Genomic DNA, 18,833 nt, shown 5'->3' with positions numbered 1-18,833 from the left:
ACACACATCCACACACATGAATATATGTATACATGTGCATACACAGACACTAAATATACATTTATATTATATCTCTTGGGATAATTAAGCCAGTGTAGTAACATAGAAGGGCCTACCAGGCTGTTACTCTAGCACTGGCTGCAGACTTTCTGTGTTATCAGGGCAATGTGTGCCTTAGGTGCTTCCATAAAGGAGGGGTGAATGGTGCTCCCTCCTTTCTGGGTGTTGTGAGATTAGGCGAGCTGCTAATATGCCGGCGAGTTGTTGAAGTGATGCAGGTTCAGGATATTACTGTGGTCACTCAGCTGATAGGATGCTGTAAGCAGAGGGGGATTTATAAGGGAAAGGCAAATGGCCGACACCCTGTGATGAGCCAGCTTTGCTTTCTAGTCTGCCTTCCAGATGTTTTGTTCAGTTATCTACGCACATCTCCAGCAAAAGCTGATTAACTCTCTCAGACATCAGTGTCTAACTGTTATTAATGCTCGAACTGATCAAATTACCTTGTCACAGATCCTGCTTGTGCTGTTAATATTAGATTTTGGATTCCGGTCCATAATGAATGATTTTTTTTTCCTCCATGCATTGGAAAAATTGGTTAGCCGAGTTCATAAGAAAGTTTAATTAGCAAGCTGTTTGTGAAAATAGCGGTGGTGAGTCATCATTCAAAATGAACTAACATTTCCCAGGGTTGAATTTGCTCTTCCTTGAGCAGCCACACAGGATCCTTTTGTTTGTCAAGCCGGCGCATGCTGCCCACTTTAACTGCACCGTGTAATAGACTAATAACAAAACCAGCAGACTCGTAAAGCCAAGAGGAAGCAGGGTATAGGGTGTCTGCATTTGTGCACTCTGCTAGGCACAGGCCTAGCGATTAAGAGCTCGACAGCACGCAATACACCCCAGCCTTCCTACACACTAGCTGGGCGACAGTATTGTCACCCTCTGCTCTTTAATTTCCTCATTTCTAAAATAGGAACACTCATTGGGTTATTGTACAGGTATTAATATGGGCAGAATATACAGAAAATCGCCTGGCATGTAGCCATATGATTCTTATACCCCGTTCTATGAAGTATTATTATCCCTATTTTACATGTGAGAAAATATATTCAAGAATAAAAGGTTAGATAACTTATTCAAGGTAGCGTGTCTTCTAAGTAGCTTGGAAAGGTTGAACTGTGTGTGTTTGACTCCGAAGTCTCTATTTTTATCTTCGACACTAATCGCTGATCCTCTCTCCACTGCAGCTCTATGCTGCATCCAGCTGGTCTTAGAAGCAAGTCTGTATTGTCTGATGTCTTCTGAGAAACAGAGCTGCAGATACCTGCAAGGGAATAAGTATCTCTGGCTTGCTCCCTTCATTTTCCTTCGGCCCTCCGTTATGTCAGGAAAAGTGTGTCAGCGTTGAAAACTACAATAATCACATTCTGAGACATTGATCAGTCCTATTTCTGAGAATAATGTTCACTTAGGAGTCCATCAAACAGCCTTCTAAAACTGTTTAATCTGCAGTGAGTTTTTTGAAGGAGGACTCTGACACAAAAATGATTTCGAGAAGCTGAAGAGAACCAATAAAAAAAAAAAAAACAAAGGCATCTCACTTAGGCCTTTTTCTGTGCTAACATGCACTATGGGACATTGATAGAATCTGTAGGATTGCTGTAGGTCTAATAGCTGGGTAAGTAAGAGGTCTTGGTGTCTCATCTGCTCCTAGGAGGAACACAAAATGGTACCAGATGGATCCTTCTCCATAGGACAGGCACAGTCCCTTCACACAGCATTTTGGAAAGCTGTTAATCACTGTGGGCACACTGTGGGCATGCCTCACCCATGAGTTCATGTGGCCACCCAATAATGAGAATGGCATTTCCTTTTCCATTGCCTAAAGATCTATCTGATCCATTAGGAGATGTCCGCAGTTTGCCATTCTTGCATGTGCCCAGACACTTCTTCATTTTCATGTCTACCTTGACCCAGTGTCATGGGGATGCTCCTTCCTTGCTTGGATTGGCTGTTCTCTGACATTCGTTTCAGAGAGCCACAGGTACGGAACTATTTCTGTGTAAGTGCTTCTCTGTCTCTGGGTGTCCTCTTACCTCAACCCCTTATCCTCGCAAGCTAAGTGTTGTGGTGGTGGTGGTTGGTTAAGACAAATAATGCTTTTGTTTCCTTTAAGAATTTAAGGAGGGGTTTTTTTTTTTTTCTTTTAAAAGATTTGTTGGAGTCAAACTAAGCTGTCAGACCATGGAGGTGGCCATCATGTCTGGTCCCTTCCTGACAGTGAGCACATCCATGGTGGGAACAGTAGGGCTTGACTTCACAGCCACAAGGCTGTTACCGGTGGATCCAAGGCCAGCGAGGCTCACCCTTTATTGCAGAAAGGACACACAGTGACAGGCTTCCAAGGTCCTGCTCCAGCTAATGTTTGACATCCTGACTTAGGTCTGTACAGGCCTTTATCTCATCTCCTTAAGTGAGAGCAAAAACCTTCCTTCTGTCTGTTCCAACAGATTTGTATTTATGAAGCATTACTTTGTGCCCAGCCCTCTTGCACAACTTATCTTATTTAATCAACGTCTCAACATGACGTCAGTTGCTTCCACTTGCCCTTTATAAGATGGCTTCGGGTGGGGGCAGTTTTGAAAGTCATTGTCCTGGTGTTGAATTCACCCATAGACCCACACACAAGGTTTCACTTTGCCCAAAGGCTAATTACAGGGCACACAATTAGTATTAATATGATAGGGGTTTTTTTTTTTTTTCTGCCTTCTTCTTTTGTTGCTAAACCGTTGTCTGTAACATCTATTGCACTTCTGGAATCACCTGTTGGTTTGCATCCGCTCTGGGTGGAAAGTCTTGTCTATCTGACATCCAGACCTTTGTTTCATGTGAGAATAAACCAACGAAGAATTAAAAAGTCTGGATCATTTTTTTCTATGGCTAGATGGGAGTTTGCCAAAATCCCCTCTTTTTGTTTCAAGCCTGTTAAAAATACTTTAAAACATATGACTATCCATTCCTGTCTTGTAAGAATATTCTGAGCATAATTTAATTTAATGTGGCTTTGATTAAGAATCTTTCATTGCCCCAGGGTCATCAGTCTGAACACTTCTTCTTTTCGGTACAATAAATTCTGAAGGTGAGATGGTTGTCGCGGAGGCTTCTATTGTCTTCACTACATTACCCAGAATATTTTTCCCTTTCAGCCCTTTTTTAACCAAGCACTTGATACTAGCTTTTTATCTTATGAATTTCTATTCTTTCATGCACAACAGAAGAAAAATAGGACTCAGATTGGTTCAGTTTTTCATTTATTGAAGTTTATTATTGAAATTTATATGTGAAGAGCTGTCACTTGGAGCAAGTTATTTTATAGGACAAACCAAAGGGAATGAAAAAAAGATCTCTTTTGAGAAATGAATTGCTTGGCTTTTCTTATTGTAGAACCTACATTTCTGCCTGGGGAGCTGCTAGAAATGGATACCTGTGTTCTATGGGTCCCCACATGCCTTACCCAAACAGTGAGGGCATCGCGTTTCACATCTGCATGATAAAGTCTCTGCAAGCAGGAAGCTCTAGTAAAAGCCTTTGTGGGGTTTGGCATTAGATGGACTCATTTGAGGATCTGGGCCTGGATATTGGTATGCTTGATTTTAAATGGTAGTGATAATTAGGGCTATTTTAAGGAGTAGGTAAGGTAATTAAAAAAAGCAGTTGGTATAATGAGTGGCAATCAAAATGACAAAAATTTTGGTACTATTTACTCACTTACTGAATTCATTTATTTAATCTATTAAACAGAAATTTACTAATATTCTACTATGTAGCAGGCATTGGTTGTACAAACAGTAATCAGCCCATGTCCTCACTCTCAAAGAGAGTTCCAGTCCATTGAGAGATACAGTCAGATCAACAACATATTTTAAATGCTTGTGTGTGTGTGTGTGTGTGTGTGTGTGTGTGTGTGTGTGTGTGTGTGTGAACTCCTTTGCTTATTGTCCTGGTGCCACATACTTATGGAAATGACAAAATGACACCTACTTATGAATCCAGAATGTAGCCTTTGGAAATAACCTCAGACTAGCTTAAGGTAATATTAAATACTTTGGGAGTTCAGAATAAGGATGGTTGGGTCTTAGACCTTCAACAGCGTTTACAGAAAACAGGCCTACTCAAGATTTCTTATTTCTGGATGACTCTTGACTCTCTGCCAAAGGTCTAGAAAGATCTCTGAGGATGACTTCAACTTAGAAACAGCAGTGACAGTACAGGGCAACAGCAACAACAGTGGCCTTGAGGATGTGCCCTTGAGACATAGGTGTTTATACTGTCACATCCTTCCAGTGTCCTTCTCTGCCTGTAACCTGGATACTTCCTATCCATCTTTTCAAATTAGTCTCATCTCAGGAATCACATCCTCCAAAAAAAAAAAAATCTCTCCTTCTCAATATTATAGCACTAAACTGTAGTCACCTCTCGTTAATTCCTTGGCCTGACATCACAAGCCCTGGCTTCTTCATTGGTCCTCATTTCCTGCACCTGTAGATTTTAAGATTACGGGTGTGACAGTCTGTTCCCAAAACGGCGATCCGTAATCCCGCCTGATCCCTTTTGACATACACAGCCAAGCTGGGAGATGGGAGCTAATAGAAAGAATGAAAACTTGGTGCTATAAAGCCCGGGGTTTCTCGGGCACACGGTGGTACATCAGGGCAGATGTTTAGAGTGCAAAACATCACGTGTTCAAGAACCCACACACAGCAAGAGTTCAGTAGCTGTAGAGTGAGAAGGGCTGGCTGCTGTCCTCTAGCCACACAGCCAGGCTTGGGAATGCCTGCTTCATAGAATTGAAAAGATTGGCCCAATAAAGAAAAGCAGTTGACCCCATAGTAAATGCTCAGTAAATATCCCCTATTTTCTCCCTTAGAAATCAAGGCAAACTGAAACTGTTGTGAGCATCAGGACTAAGATAAATATAACTTAGAACCTTTGGATCCTTCTAATAGAAGGGATCGTACAGGCCCGTCTTGCTGACTGCTCTAGCTTCTCCTGGGAAGAGGTAGCTCCGCCCCCTGCGTGTACAGGTCTCATTGTTTATACGTCACAGGACCCCCTACTCCCTTATAAAAGCATTCTTTCAAAGTTCTTTCTTACATCAGGCTAAAACAAACAGCCCCCTCACTTACTACTTCTGCCTGATCCTTGCTCTCTTTTCTGGGGTCACAGCAAGGGCACCCCATGGCTTTCCGTCACAGACAGCCTTTCAAGTGTGAGCTACTGGAGTCTTCTCTCCTGTGGGCTAAATATGCACGGGTGTTCTGAGGCTGTGCTATGAATTCTGGTTCCTGCCCTCTTACCAACTTCCTCCAGGCACGGGCGAGACTTTCCTCTCTTCCTAATCCCTTTCTCCTTGGTGGATGGGAGATGAAGAGTGGGTAAGAGGAAGTAAATATGCATGAAGGTAGAAAACACTGTCATAGATTCACACACACGGCAAATATTTCCTGGCTAACTCTTTCCTGCCCGGACTCTTTGAGGTTCCAGGGACAGAGACGAACTGAGACATCAACTTGGTCTCAAGTTGCCCCCAGTCTAATGGGGGATGGAGAAACGCATTTAGTTGTAGGTTTGAGATCCCAGGAGATAGCTCAAGTAACAAAGTGTTTGCCTTGCAAGCACAAGACTCTGAATTTGATTCCCAAAAATCAATGTTTAAAAAAAAAAAAAAAAACCCACAGCCAGGAATGGTAGCATTCACTTGTAACCCCAGTGCTGGTGAGGTGGTCATGGGTGGCTCCCTGGGCCTTACTAACCAAGCAGGCAAGCCTATTTGTGAGTTTCAAGCCAGTACGAGAGCCTGTCTAAAAGAGCACAGATAAATGGATGGCTCCTGTGGCGCAACATGAAGGATTTCATGAGCATGTTCACAAACACATGCACCCTCTTACCTACAAATGTACACACGGGGAAGAGGTGGGCTTAAAGAGCTTTCTTAGTCAGAGGGAAGGCCAGCATAGGTTTGACAGTGTCTTTGTCGGCAGCAAATGCTGCAGTGTCTGCTCTTGTTTTCAGTCGTTTGACAAGAGGGATATGGATTGCCTTCACCTGTCTTGTATCTCCAGCACAGAGCGTATTCCTGCTTCTGAGCCTTTGGCCATGAGCTACCCTCTTCTTAGAATGCCCTTCCCTCTGATAGGGCTGTCTACCTCTTTTCTCTCAAGTCTCCATCTTTATGTCCTCTGAGTAGTAAGGCCTTCTCTGACCACCCCAGTAAAAATTTGCAGCCATGTTCCAGCAGTGCTGTTCCCTCATCTCTATGTTCTCTGTAGAACTCACCGTCCTCTGACAAACTTTATGTTCTGTCTATCTGTCTTAGCTGTCTTCCCTACTCTCAATCAGAATGCAAATTCAGTGATAGCAGGAACAAGGGGTTGGTGGTGGTGGTGGTGGTGGCAGTCTCCTCTGTGTTTTCAGGGAATATAACTGTACCTGACCCAGTGTGGGTGCCCAGTAATTGCCTCTGGGATAAGTTTGGGCTTGGGATTCAGTGCTCAAGTTGGGATGTCATCACTTTGGTGGGTAAACCCTCTCAAATGCTATCCATCCTACAAAGCTCCTCTACGTGCCTTTTCCTTCAGGAGTCCTTCCCTACTTTGCTTAGCCATAATTAGTGTCCAGCATATAGTTTTGCTTACCGTGGGCTTTTGCTAGTTCTTAGACTAACTGCTCACATGAGGAGAATCTTAAAGCCGGGAACACTCAGGGTCCACCCATAGTGCCCAGCTTGTAGCAAGTGCCTGTTCCCCACGACCTTGTGTGCTTAATGCCCATTTTTTGCTCCAGTGTAAAAGAGGAGCCTCAGAGCCATTCTCTTTTGGGGAGGTCGGGGGGCCTCATGGAGGAGATAACATCACCTAGTCACCAGTGAAAAGTAACATCCAACGGGGTGTGAGAGAAGAAATAAACAGCAATACCTACTGAGGAGGGCCTGTTAAAGGCCAGACACTTTACATAAATTGTCACATATAAAGCTCCTTCTTGACCCTTGAAGAAAGGAAAATCAATGTTGTCTTCTAAATCAGAATACCAAAACAGCGTCAAAGTAGGAATGTGAAGTTCGGTGACCGAAAGACAGCATATATTAGGAAAACTTGGGAATTCTGTCATGGGATTTTTGCCTTCCTTGTTCCCATGCACTAAGTGTTTGGCTTTCCCAAACACCAAGGCACAGGAAGGTTAATTACAAACAACCAGGGTCATACAACAGTATTCAGAACTGAGGTTGAGACCCACATCTAATCCAACTTGCCAATGCGGCTCATTCTTCAGTGAGCACTTGACCCCCCTCAAGGATCATGTTGAGGCGCAGGTGCTGATTCAGGAGGTCTGGGATGGGGCCTGAGGGTTTGCGTTTCTCACAGACCCTAGCTGATGCCGGTAAGGCTGCCACAGGAACTGTGCTTGAAGTAACGGCAATGCTTGGTCTGGGGCAACTCTGTCAACTGCCAAAAGAAAAGAAATCCTCCGACCTGTTGGCTGTGATGACACTGGATTTTTCAATAGAAAAGCTGAGCTTCCGACTGACCAACACTGTTATATCCGCAGAGTGTGACGGAGGGGACACAACTACAGTTTCGAGACTTCATGCTACCCCTGTCCTAGTGAGAACAAATGTGCCCCTTGAGACTTTCCAGATGCCAGATTCTTCTAGGCACTTGAGCTGAAGGCAGCCACTATGGAGAGAAAGCGTGAGCTGGAGTGTCGCTAAAAGGGTTCGTGCAAGTCGCGACCCTGCAACGACAGGTTATTTCATCAATTCTTCAACTCATTCTTCCAGGCGTGTACCATGAGCCCAAAGATGCCCATTTCCCATGAGACTGAATGAGGTAGCATGAATAAGCCACTTAGCACAGTACCTGGCACAAAGTGTCATTGAATAAATTATAACAGCTATTAGTCCCCATGTTCCTATAATCCTCACAGTGATCCTTTGATTATGAGGATTAAAGGATTATCTCCCTTTTTCTAGACAAGGGAACAGGCTGAGGAAGCTTACATGACTTAGCCAAGGTTATACAGCAAGTGTAGTTATGAGCCACACACAGGTTTACACACGCAGTAGCAGGCACGTTCACTCTGCCTTCGAGTATGTGCAGACAGACTCAGGGAGAGACGTATCAGAACTGGTAGCATGGTCAGCCTGAGATTTGGGGTTGAATGCTGCTAACCTGGTGTGTGAATTATTGCCAGGCAGGTGATCTTGTGACAACTGGGGACTTTTATCAATGTGCTTTGAAAACAGGATTTCAGCTTAAGCTAGGGGTTCTGATGGCCATGAAAATCCCTGACTCGACTCCAAAGAGTTCATGAACAGCAACTGTCCATCTGGCTGCCCCCTCGGGGGCTTTGCAGCTGAGATGAGCCAGTGTAAGGTTTCTGGAGCAGGGTGGTTCTCACAAGGAAAGAGCAAAGTGTGCAAGTTGGCAGTGCAGAAATGCTGAGGCTCCTTCTGGCCAGCTTTTCTGCTGCTGCTGTCAGCCATGAGATCAGAATAACCCTAGGACCCTGAAGACCAGACAAAGTCCAGAGAAAACAAGGAGTTTTAATGAGCTGTGATTGGACAGTTTCTATGCAGTAAACGCAAATGCAGTAAAAAATACTTAACACTAACTGCACAAAACAATATTTTCTTAAATGAGTCAAAAAAAAAAAAACTCAGTTCTTAGTAACATCTTACTATAAAGAGGCATTTGTGACTATGGCAAACAGAATATAGACCTGAAAGATTAGCAACCTGTCATCCAAGAACCAAGTTTGGCCATAGTCTGTTTTTCTAGATAAAGTTCTATTGGACCACAGCCACCTTGTGTTCAGATAGTGTCTCTGGCTGACACACAATGGCATGGTTGTCTTGACAAGGACTGTGGCCCGCCATTCCCAAATCATTCACTGCCTTACCCTACACATTAAAACACACAAACAAATGCCTACTCAGATCTAGATTGCAATTCAGTTTCATGATGTTGGGAAAAATTATAATTTTCTCTGACCTTCGGTTCCCTCAATTTCAGTAAAATGATGCTTTTCTCTCTTTGCATAGAGTTGCTGTGAAAATCAAATGTAATATGGAAGGGCAGGGAAAGCACTTTGTGTTCTCAGAAGCACTGTGGGCTTGGCTTGGGGAGACTTCTGTCAGTCACTTGGTGTGCATCTGAGGAGAGCCCACTCCACACAGTGTGTTTATAGGTGCCTGGTCCCTGGCAGGGGTGTTGCTGAGGGTCTCTCCTTCCTGAATGTGAACTTAATCCCCCAGCTACTCCATCTTTGCTTCTTCGTCCAAGTATGCAAAACACGTAGGGTTAGTACAAGTGCAGATGATGATTCTCACACCGCCTGAACGTTTGCTGAGGACCTACTGTGTTCAGGGATTCATCTTTCACAGGCTAATTCTTGGGAAAACGAGTGCTTGGGACAGGTTGGATATAAAACTTATATAGCCAAATAGAAATGTTCCCTAGCATAGCAGGAGGACACATAGTAAGAGGAAATGTTCTCTTTCCGTGTGTGCAAATGCCCGTGTTTTATCAAAACAGAAATTCTCAGGTTCATATTTAGGAGAACAGCTTTTCAAAACCTAAAAAGCCAAAATACGTGATGTGCTTTAAGCCGTGCCTATTATTCATACAGTTTTCTCTCAGAAACTACACTTTGAATTCTTAAGTTTCCATCCCAAACTACCTAGAATGCTTTCTATCCATGCACGGTAAGAGGAGGTGTGCCACCCATGCCAGCTGGACCGGATTGCTAGAGGCTGATCAGATGTGGGCATCAAGGAGCCAGATACTATAGCCTAAGATTTTAGACACAGTCCTCAATTCCCACTAACTTATTTTCTTAAATAAAGATAATTTAGTAAGAAGATCCTGAGTAGCTGTTCAACTTACAATCAAAGTAAACAAATTTTGAACAAAAATAAAGTTTCATATTCTACTCTTAAAATGTTACTGCCATACCTGTATGTCCAATTTTTGTTACCATTGACAAAGGGAGAAGATACTACTATTTGAAAAAGGAAAAAGAAAAGAAAATAACTGGTGTGTGTGTGTGTGTGTGTGTGTGTGTGTGTGTGTGTGTGTGTTGCAGACACATACATACACATGCTCCAGGCTCCAGGCTGTGTCTCCTGAGCCCTCACAGCGTGGCAACTCTCTCGGTCCCCACGGAAAACGCTTTAGCACTCTTTATGAATGTATTCCATTAATATTTTTCTGCGTACACTCAAATATAGAACTGCTGAACCAAAATCCACCATCAACGTACAGCCACCAAAATTTAAACCACAAAATTCTTGCTCATTTTACTCTCCCCAGCTATTAAAACAGTTCCTTTAAAAAAAAATGTAGCTTGAGTTTTTAATAATTTTTGCTCTGGAGCTTTATCTTCCCCAGGGCATTTTTTTGAAGAGGGTGCTTAGATCCATGAAGCATTTTTATCAGACATAGCTGGACTCCTGTGATGCTGGGAGGCATAGGTGAAGAAAGCCTGTGCAGGAACCAGGCTAACGGCAGCTAGTTCTGTAGTGTGTCTCCTAGCTTCCATTCACAGGCAGGCTCCTCTGTCGCCGGCCTCTCCTGCAATGCAGCAGCGTTCCGTCCTAGAGTTTACAGTTTATTTTATACCGAAGAGAATCTTCCTTTGTGAAATTACATTCTTCTGGGTTTTGGTTTTCCCTGAAGCATTTTTTTATCCTGGATGCTAAATGAAGTCTCTCTAAACCTGGGACAGGTAATGATGGCACAGTAGAGCTAATTATAGTCAGGAGCCAGGGTGGTTGTCGATTGGGGAATGGTGTAGGGTGGTGGGTTGATGTCACACGCCATGCTGGACTGGAGTCCTTTCCCTCCCTTGACCTTCAGAACCTCCTGGGACCTAAGCCTGAGTTTTCCTTCCTCCAGAAGCAAAAATCGAAAACAGACTAAATTTAGAATGCAAAGCCTATATTCACTTTACCTATTTTGATACCCATTAACATACGTGTAGTTTTACAAAGATAGTATAAGGGGAACATACACTACACATATATTTCACCATCATGAAAAATACAAAAAGTTTTCAGAGTGAGTCAGGTTTTAGTAGTTAACCAGTGAAAGTTTTATTTGTGCTTTTATATGTTTTAATTTTATGTAAATCTTATTAGGCTAGAAAATGACCTACTCAACTGGTTTCCTAGAACTCCTAGAGCAGGTTGGTCATAGAAATAATTACTTTAAAATGTCTTTTAGAAACAGTCCAAATTGGTGCATGACTAGTTTTTTAAAAGTTATTATAGGAATATTATATATGCAAGATAAATATGACAGAAATTTGCATGATGAAAATGGATTTAATTAGGTGAATTTAGTTAGGCTTGATGAGGTAGAGACAGATTTAGGATAAATTATATTTTTAAACCAATGATATTAGTCTCTTTTATTTTTGTATTTGCAAAATGGAATTTCTGAGAACATATGGCAGGGTCTTGTAATACATCTTTCTCTCCTCTCTCCCTCTCTCTCTCTCTCTCTCTCTCTCTCTCTCTCTCACACACACACACACACACACACACACACACACACACACACAGGCACACACACACACAGGCACACACACACACAGGCACATGGACTCACAGACACAAAACCTTACAGGATAAAACAAAAAGAGAAGGGTCGCAGCAGCTGGAGCGTGTCCATGCCTCACATTTTCTCCTCCCTCCTAGGTCACTAATTCTGGCTCGTGACGAGCCTTTCTATCAAAGTTTGTCTCTGTCTTTCCCATTCAACCCTGGAAGATGTTGGCGTTTGGCGGTTTCCAGTGGATGAGCAAACATCATTGGGTTTCCTCTCTGTTCTCTTTGTTTCTGTCCTATAACAATTAAAAAAAAAAAGATATTCATTTTCTGATCCAGAACCCAACTTGTTTTCTCAGGTTCCCTCCTACAACCAACACAAACACAGACATTTACCAGCAAAACAGAAGCTGTTGGAAACATTTTTTTGGCTGCTGAAATGGGCTCCTGTCACCGGGACATGGCAGGCTTTTTGCTGTATTATCTCCCAGCCCTGGCCCCAGCACGCTAAAGAGAGCTTTATGTAATCAGTCTTCCCTGACGAGTGACGTCCTGTCATTTTCCTCCCCTTCGGCTCTGCTGCCGCCCACAAATCAATAACGTTGCCTGAGAAGTTCAGGCTGGTTTGCAGCCACCACAAGCGCTGTGTTTCTTAAAGGGTATGTCAGAAAATGTAAAGTTTCCTAATGATATTTCTGGCTGATGACACATGGCAGAGCTGATGGACTATTTATAATCAGTGGCACAATCGCAAGTACATTATTTTTATTTCACTTAGGGAGGGAGCCCTGTCACTTGCTACCTCTTTGTAGACAAGTTGATATCATCTCCTCCTAAGGCAGCTAAACCCTCTTTGCATTGCTTCTGCGCTTTCCGCTTTGTGGTAGGAGCTTCTCCGTTCTTTCTGATAGAAACCCTTGCCCTTTCTTTGTCTTATTGTTCCTTGGGCTCCTGGGATGGTGAGGGCAAAGAATGATTTGTAGCAACTGCTCTGAATTCTGGCCATGCCTCCTCCATCCTTCACTCAACAATGTCTCCAGTTCTGACTGCTCACATCCTACTACACCCCTCTACGTGTGGGTGTGGCTGGCATGACCAAGGCAATAGACACAGCGGCTCAGTCCAGCGCTTGTCCCAATTTTACAGGACTGAACACAGTAAAGCTGTCCTTTGATGAGCACCCTACTATGGTTTAGAGCAATGTGTTTTGGGCATTTTGTGTATATTAGCTCAGTAAACTCTCTCAGAGTCTGCCAGAGGTAAGTGTTGTTATCTCCAGAGAAAAGATCAGGGAGCTGTGGATAGTAAATGACTTGTCTACAAAAAGACCCAAATGCCAAGAATCTAAGCAGGTCTCTTTTGACAAACTGTGCCTGCTGTCTTTATATTCCCTGGTGCTGTATTTTCCTGATTATGTTGCCCCTTGTATATATTGGGTGTGAATATTCAAGAGTATTTACTGTTTTTGGTTTGGATCATGAGAGCTCCTGTGAATTCAAAGCCCACCCCCAGAATGAGAATTGGTGGAACTGGAAACCCCTCGTCCTAGGGTGAACCCCAATGAAAAGGAGCCCCAGAGCAGAGGAGGGTTCTAACACACTATAGTGGGAACTGTTGCTTCTGTAAAGATATTGAGCGCTCTCTCTCTCTCTCTCCCTCCCTCTCCCTTTCTTCTCTCTGTCTCCCTCTCTCTCCCTCCCTCCCTCCCCCTCCCCCCCCCCCTCCCCCTCCCCTCTCTCTCTCTCTCTCTCTCTCTCTCTCTCTCTCTCTCTCCCTTCTCCCCTCTCCTCTCTTTTTCCCTTCCCCCTCTCTCCCTTCCTTCCTCTTTCCCTCTCCCTCTCCTCTCTCTCTTTCTCTCTCCCCTCTCTCCCCTCTCTCTCCTCTCTCTCTCTCTCTCTCTCCCCCCCTTTCTCTCCTCTCTCTCCTCTCTTCTCTCTTTCCTCTCTCCTCTCTCTCTTCTCTCTCTTCCTCTCTCTCTCCTCCTGTCTCTCTTTTTTTAATATTTCCACAGGACAGAGTTTAGGGTATGGATTTGTTAACTATATTGATCCAAAGGATGCAGAGAAGGCCATCAACACTTTAAATGGACTCAGACTGCAGACCAAAACCATAAAGGTAAGAAGTGATGTGCTGGCTTCTGGCTCAGGGGGCCCTGGTGACGTTTTACTCTGTGGTCTAGTAAACCTAGGCTTGTGGGAGCCCAACGTGGCGTTCTTCGTTTACTCAAAGAACATTTACTGACCACTCTGCACTGTAGCCGACATGAACCATTACAAAATAGTAAAGTGGGTGTGAAGAGTGGGAGGAAGGGACCAGGAGCCAAGGCAGCTGTAATCCAGAAGGTAGATGTGGGGTCTGGGACTCACAAAGAAGACCTGCCAACCTGACTCTACACTAATGGCAGGAAGCAAGCTGAAAGAAGAAACTGAGGCACGAAAGCTGTCCCAGGTATGAATACTGTGGCCCTAAGCTGGGATGGTGGGAGATGAGGAAGATGGAAGTAGGCAGAACCGAGTCAGGAGACCTCGTGGGCTGAGAGAGCAATGTGGTGTTTGCTTATGGATGGCTAGGGACCTGCGTTGGAGAAGAACGGGAAAGTCCGCTGCAAGTAAACCCAACGCCTAAAGAAGGACAGCTACAATTAAACTGATAGCAATACAGTAAAGGAACAACAAGAAATAGTAACCTAACAGTCTAAAAATAATTAGTAAACAAATAACATCTCAAAGTAGAAATCAGTAACCTAGAGGTTGCGCCTCCAGGCTTTCTGGGGCTGGAGGACACTGCCCACCCTGGGTATCTGGTGGTGGTCTCCTGGACGGAGCTGCCTGATCCTCAGCCTTCCTTCCCTTCTTCCCCCACCTCCATGCAGCATCCTGTTTAGGGGCAGCTGCCAGGCGATTAATGAGTCCCACCCTTCATAGCCTATTAAACCGCAGGGAAGTGTCTCCTGGGCGCTCTTATCCTCACGACAGCAGGTCTGACGCAAAGTAGGACAAAAGAGAAACCTCTCCCAGAATGGAAAGCTATAGATGGCACCAGCCCTCCGCATCTGAAAACACTAAACTAGAACTTTTCAGTTCAGCAAAACTACTTTTCTGACATCCAGGCTAACGAAAGAGACAAGCAGTGTAAGCTAAGCCTCGTTGGAAGGATATAAGAACAATAGAACCTGCCTCTTTTTGGAACACGTTGTTTGATTATTTTTCATTTTTTAAGCAGCTTTACTTTTGCAATTGTGTTTAGATTATTTCTAAAAAATTATTGCTTTCTCTCTTCTCCTACAGTCTATGTAGTACACAAAAACCCCGAAATAAGCCTGATTTAGGCTGCCTCCAACAAGGCTTAGAATCAATTCCTAGGAATTCTCTAAGGGGGAAATAAAAGTTGTTTAATTATGGCATCGTCCTCAGAGAGGCAAAAAGATTAATTTCTTTCAAAGGAAAAACACATATTTTCATACTTTAAGTCAAGAAACGTGTTCTGGTCTCTTGATTCTAAGGCCTTGTCTCATTGAGAGCTGTTTGTGGATTTGATTGTGTGTATGTGTGTGTGTGTGTGTGTGTGTGTGTGTGTGTGAGAAGTTCAGCGTTAGAACGTCAGGTGTTTAGTCTTCCCTTGGCGGACATGCTGACCTTGACTGAGAAAGGTGCGTTTCTCTCCTCTACAGTTTTCTTTAAACCCAAACCCTTTTCCCACGGCTTGGGATCAAATCACCAGCCATCAATCTGCCTTTTTTTTTTTTTTAAAGTCTTCCATAAGATCCTGCAGTTACCCCAAAGACTAACTGGGCCCAGCTCTCCTAGTCTCAGAATGGTCCCCGAGGCCCATCGTGCAGTCAGGTGCTTTATCTAAATGGATCTTGGAGACAAGGAACATTGATTATTTTCTTTCTATCAAGAGCTGCTCTGCTTCCTTCCCGTATCTGTATCTTTTTCTCCAGCCTCCCACCCAGCCCAGGCTCCCCTGCATCAAAATGCTGCTGACACATTTGCACCCAGTGGAAATGTGGGCTCCTAAGTCACCATAGGATTCAAAACACACGATGCCACTGCTGAATCATAGTTTCCATTCAGTACCATGAATGAAAATTTAATGTGCAAACCGAGGGATTCCAGACCTTTCATTAAAGCAGTTTATTTGCCATAAGAAAAATTAAGTTTGACTGATAGGTTTCTTTATTAACTTTTCTTCCCTTTCCTAAAGGGACACAGCGTTTAAGGTAAAAATCATATTATAGGGAAGAAAAAAAAAGCAAACCCTTTTTGTGTGCTGCTAATGGTCTCATCATTTATTAATTTCTTAAAATTGCTTTTTTTTTTTTTTTTTTTTTTTGGCCTTTGAGGCCACTGTTTACTTTTTTGCCTCAGTTTGCTTTGATAAGTGACATGAGACTTAGCTCTTTCCTCTTGACTCCCATGAAGGAACAGAGAGCCTGTCAATCTGGAAGCGAAAATAAGCAGCAACACAAACAGCAAACCGCACATACCATCTCTGGAAGCATGCATGACAGCGCTCTTGGGACCATCTGCTACAGCTGACAAACTTGGTCAAGTGTGTGCTCTTTGTCACATTTCTGATAACCCAGAAAGCACACCACATTACGTGTGATATACAAAAATATTAGTGCCAGAGAGCCAAGAACTGACCCCTGAACAGTAAAGGTTAAAGGTTAACTATTAGACTCAGAGATAGTTTTGGTGCTGGGAGTCAGTGAAGGGCAAGGAGAGCAGCTAATCTCATCATCATGATGATGATGACGACAACGACTGATTATGAAAGGGGTTTAATTCAGGGTTTTTTGGTTGGTTGGTTGGTTCGTTGGTTGGTTGGTTGGTTGGTTGGTTGGTTGGCTTTTTATAACTTTTTTTGTTTGGTTGGTTGGTTGGTTTTGGTTCTTCAAGACAGGGTTTCTCTGTGTAGCCTTGGCTGTCCTGGACTCACTTTGTAGACCAGGATGGCCTCAAACTCACAGCTATCTGCCTGCCTCTACCTCCCAGAGTGCTGGGATTACAGGCGTGTGCCACCATACCCACCTTCAGTTGTTCAATAGGAATTGAGATGTGGATATCTTTTATGTCAGCTCTCCCAACTTTAGAGGCCAGAAACAAAAACAAAGGAAGGATTATGAAGGAAAACCATACAGACTATAAAGGACAGTTGACCTTTGTCCATCAGTCTTTAACCTCTGAACCTGACATTTAAATATGGCGCCATTGCTTTTGCTAGATGTCACTGAATGTCCCATTACCTGCCTACTAGTAGGAGGTGTCCACCCAAGGTGCTTTTCTGTCAACAATAGCCTATTTTCCTTTTACTGTGGAGCCTGTAAGGGGCCCATACAATCACTGAGAGCATGTGAACAGCAAGGCCAGACCTCTGGCACTGAAAGGGCCTGTGAATTGCAGCTGCCACGAATAGGTGTGGATGAACTCCAAGGGAATTGTCCTGTAGATTAGACTTGTTTCCAGGAAGAAGATTCTACCTGGAGGCCACACAGCTGTCACTGTAGCATGGACAACCGGAGCCAGAGAGGAAGTGGTGATAAACATCAGTAATGTAGCTTACTTTGAGGGTTTACGTTGTGCCCAATAGGACTCTAATCTTTCTATCCGCTTGTTGACCCTTAATCTCTGAACTATTCCAGGAGTAGTCTGGAAACACATCAGCTCTGTCTCTAAAATTAGCCCAGTAAGAAGGTGCCATTATCTCCTTTATGCTAGTGAGGAAACTGAGGCCTGAAAAATTCAGCAGACAGACCTAGGATCACAGAGTGGGTAAATGACAGAGTGTTTTTCAAAAGCTCTAAAAAGAATTCTCTGGCAGTGGGTCCTCAGTGTTTGGAATGTCAAACTGCCTGTTTGCCTAGCAGCGTGTGAGCCGTGTGAGGGTGTGTGGGTGGGTATTTTGGCTCTGCACATGCAAGGGTTAACTCCCCGGCTTGGTAAGAAGATATAAAAAGCAAATAAATGGACTGTGTGATTCCTCCAGGTTCTTCATACATGGACTTACAGCTCAGGACATTGGCCATTAACGTGAAGACACAGTGGACTTTAAATAACTTTTTCTTGAGTCCTTCTCTCCAGGCTGTAAGGCCTTTCATTCAAGTGAACCGCAGATGACAATGGCCTAGTATCTCTCCGGGCCAAGTGCTTCATGGGGCAAAAGAGTATGGATCATGGGCTTGCCACGGGGGAGTGCCACAGGGGAGTGCCACGGGGGAGATGATTTACCTCACTTAAGGCTTGAGGAGCTATTTGGGTTTTTTTTTTTTTTCCCCACCTGTCTCCAACAAGACTCTGACAACACTGGGAGAACAGGCCGTGGGTTCTTGGAAATGATTCCCTGATACTTCTTGACAACCGATGCCCATCCTAGCCAGCTCTGGAAGAACAGCTTTTAATTTCACACTGTCACCCAGCCTCTTACCAGGAAATGCTCAATTGAATCCAGTTACCTTTGCTTCGGCTCCTTGTCACATTGATTAAGAACAAACAAAAACTGGGGCTGGATGTAATAGTAATCCCAACACTCAGGGAGCTGAGGCAGGTCAGCCTGGGCACAAAGAGAAGAGAGAGAAAGAACGGAAAAAAGGAAGGAAGGGCCCTCAGAACAGGAGTAATTCAAACAGGCTTGTTTGGATTGATATTCAAGCTACCCTGGGACGCTTGGGTGAAATGTGGTCTAACTGGAATTTGGAGGCTAGCAATCACTCTTGCTAACCCTTTCAGTGATGGGGTTCCTCTGCAGGCTTTAACCGGAAGCGTGAGAAACAGGATTAGAAATGTGCTTGCTGCTTGCTCTGTCTCAGTAGGTTCACTCCTGGGGAGGAGGGGACGCACTTAGATATGCAAGCTGCAGGGATATAACAAAGTGCTCGAAGGCTACATGGGTTCCCACGAGATGTTGGAGGGGAGGTAGGGAGCTCTGTAAGATATAAGTGGGAGCCTTGTGTAGTGCTTGGCCACGAACCAACATCTTGTGGGATGCTGTGGCAGGTTTATCAGCCTTAGATTTTGGCTTTCCTTGATTAATGATCATTAAGAGGCGTCTCTCTTGGCTTTTTTTTTTTTGGGGGGGGGGTTTTGCTGCATAATATGGAATGTGTTTGTATAAATGTGATATATGTGCATATATGTATTTGGGTTTTTTTCTTCGTTGAATTATCTGTTTATAAATGACTTTATGACTTCTTCTAGTAATTACATGCAGCCTAGTCAAA

General features: G+C 43.8%; 1 protein-coding gene across 8 annotated transcripts in view; it reads left to right on the top strand.

Annotated features, from left to right (window-relative positions):
* Elavl4 (ELAV like RNA binding protein 4) overlaps positions 1-18,833 on the top strand; it is a 142,999-nt gene that overhangs the window by 106,908 nt on the left and 17,258 nt on the right. For all 8 annotated transcript variants that reach the window (XM_051171340.1, XM_051171346.1, XM_051171337.1 and 5 more), the window contains exon 3: positions 13,623-13,726. In XM_051171340.1, coding sequence (XP_051027297.1) covers positions 13,623-13,726 — 104 coding nt within the window. The remainder of the gene's footprint in view (positions 1-13,622; positions 13,727-18,833) is intronic.

Source organism: Acomys russatus, chromosome 29, assembly GCF_903995435.1.
Source record: "Acomys russatus chromosome 29, mAcoRus1.1, whole genome shotgun sequence".
In the NCBI taxonomy this organism is placed as follows: domain Eukaryota; kingdom Metazoa; phylum Chordata; class Mammalia; order Rodentia; family Muridae; genus Acomys; species Acomys russatus.
This window is presented reverse-complemented; position numbering and strand designations above follow the sequence as displayed.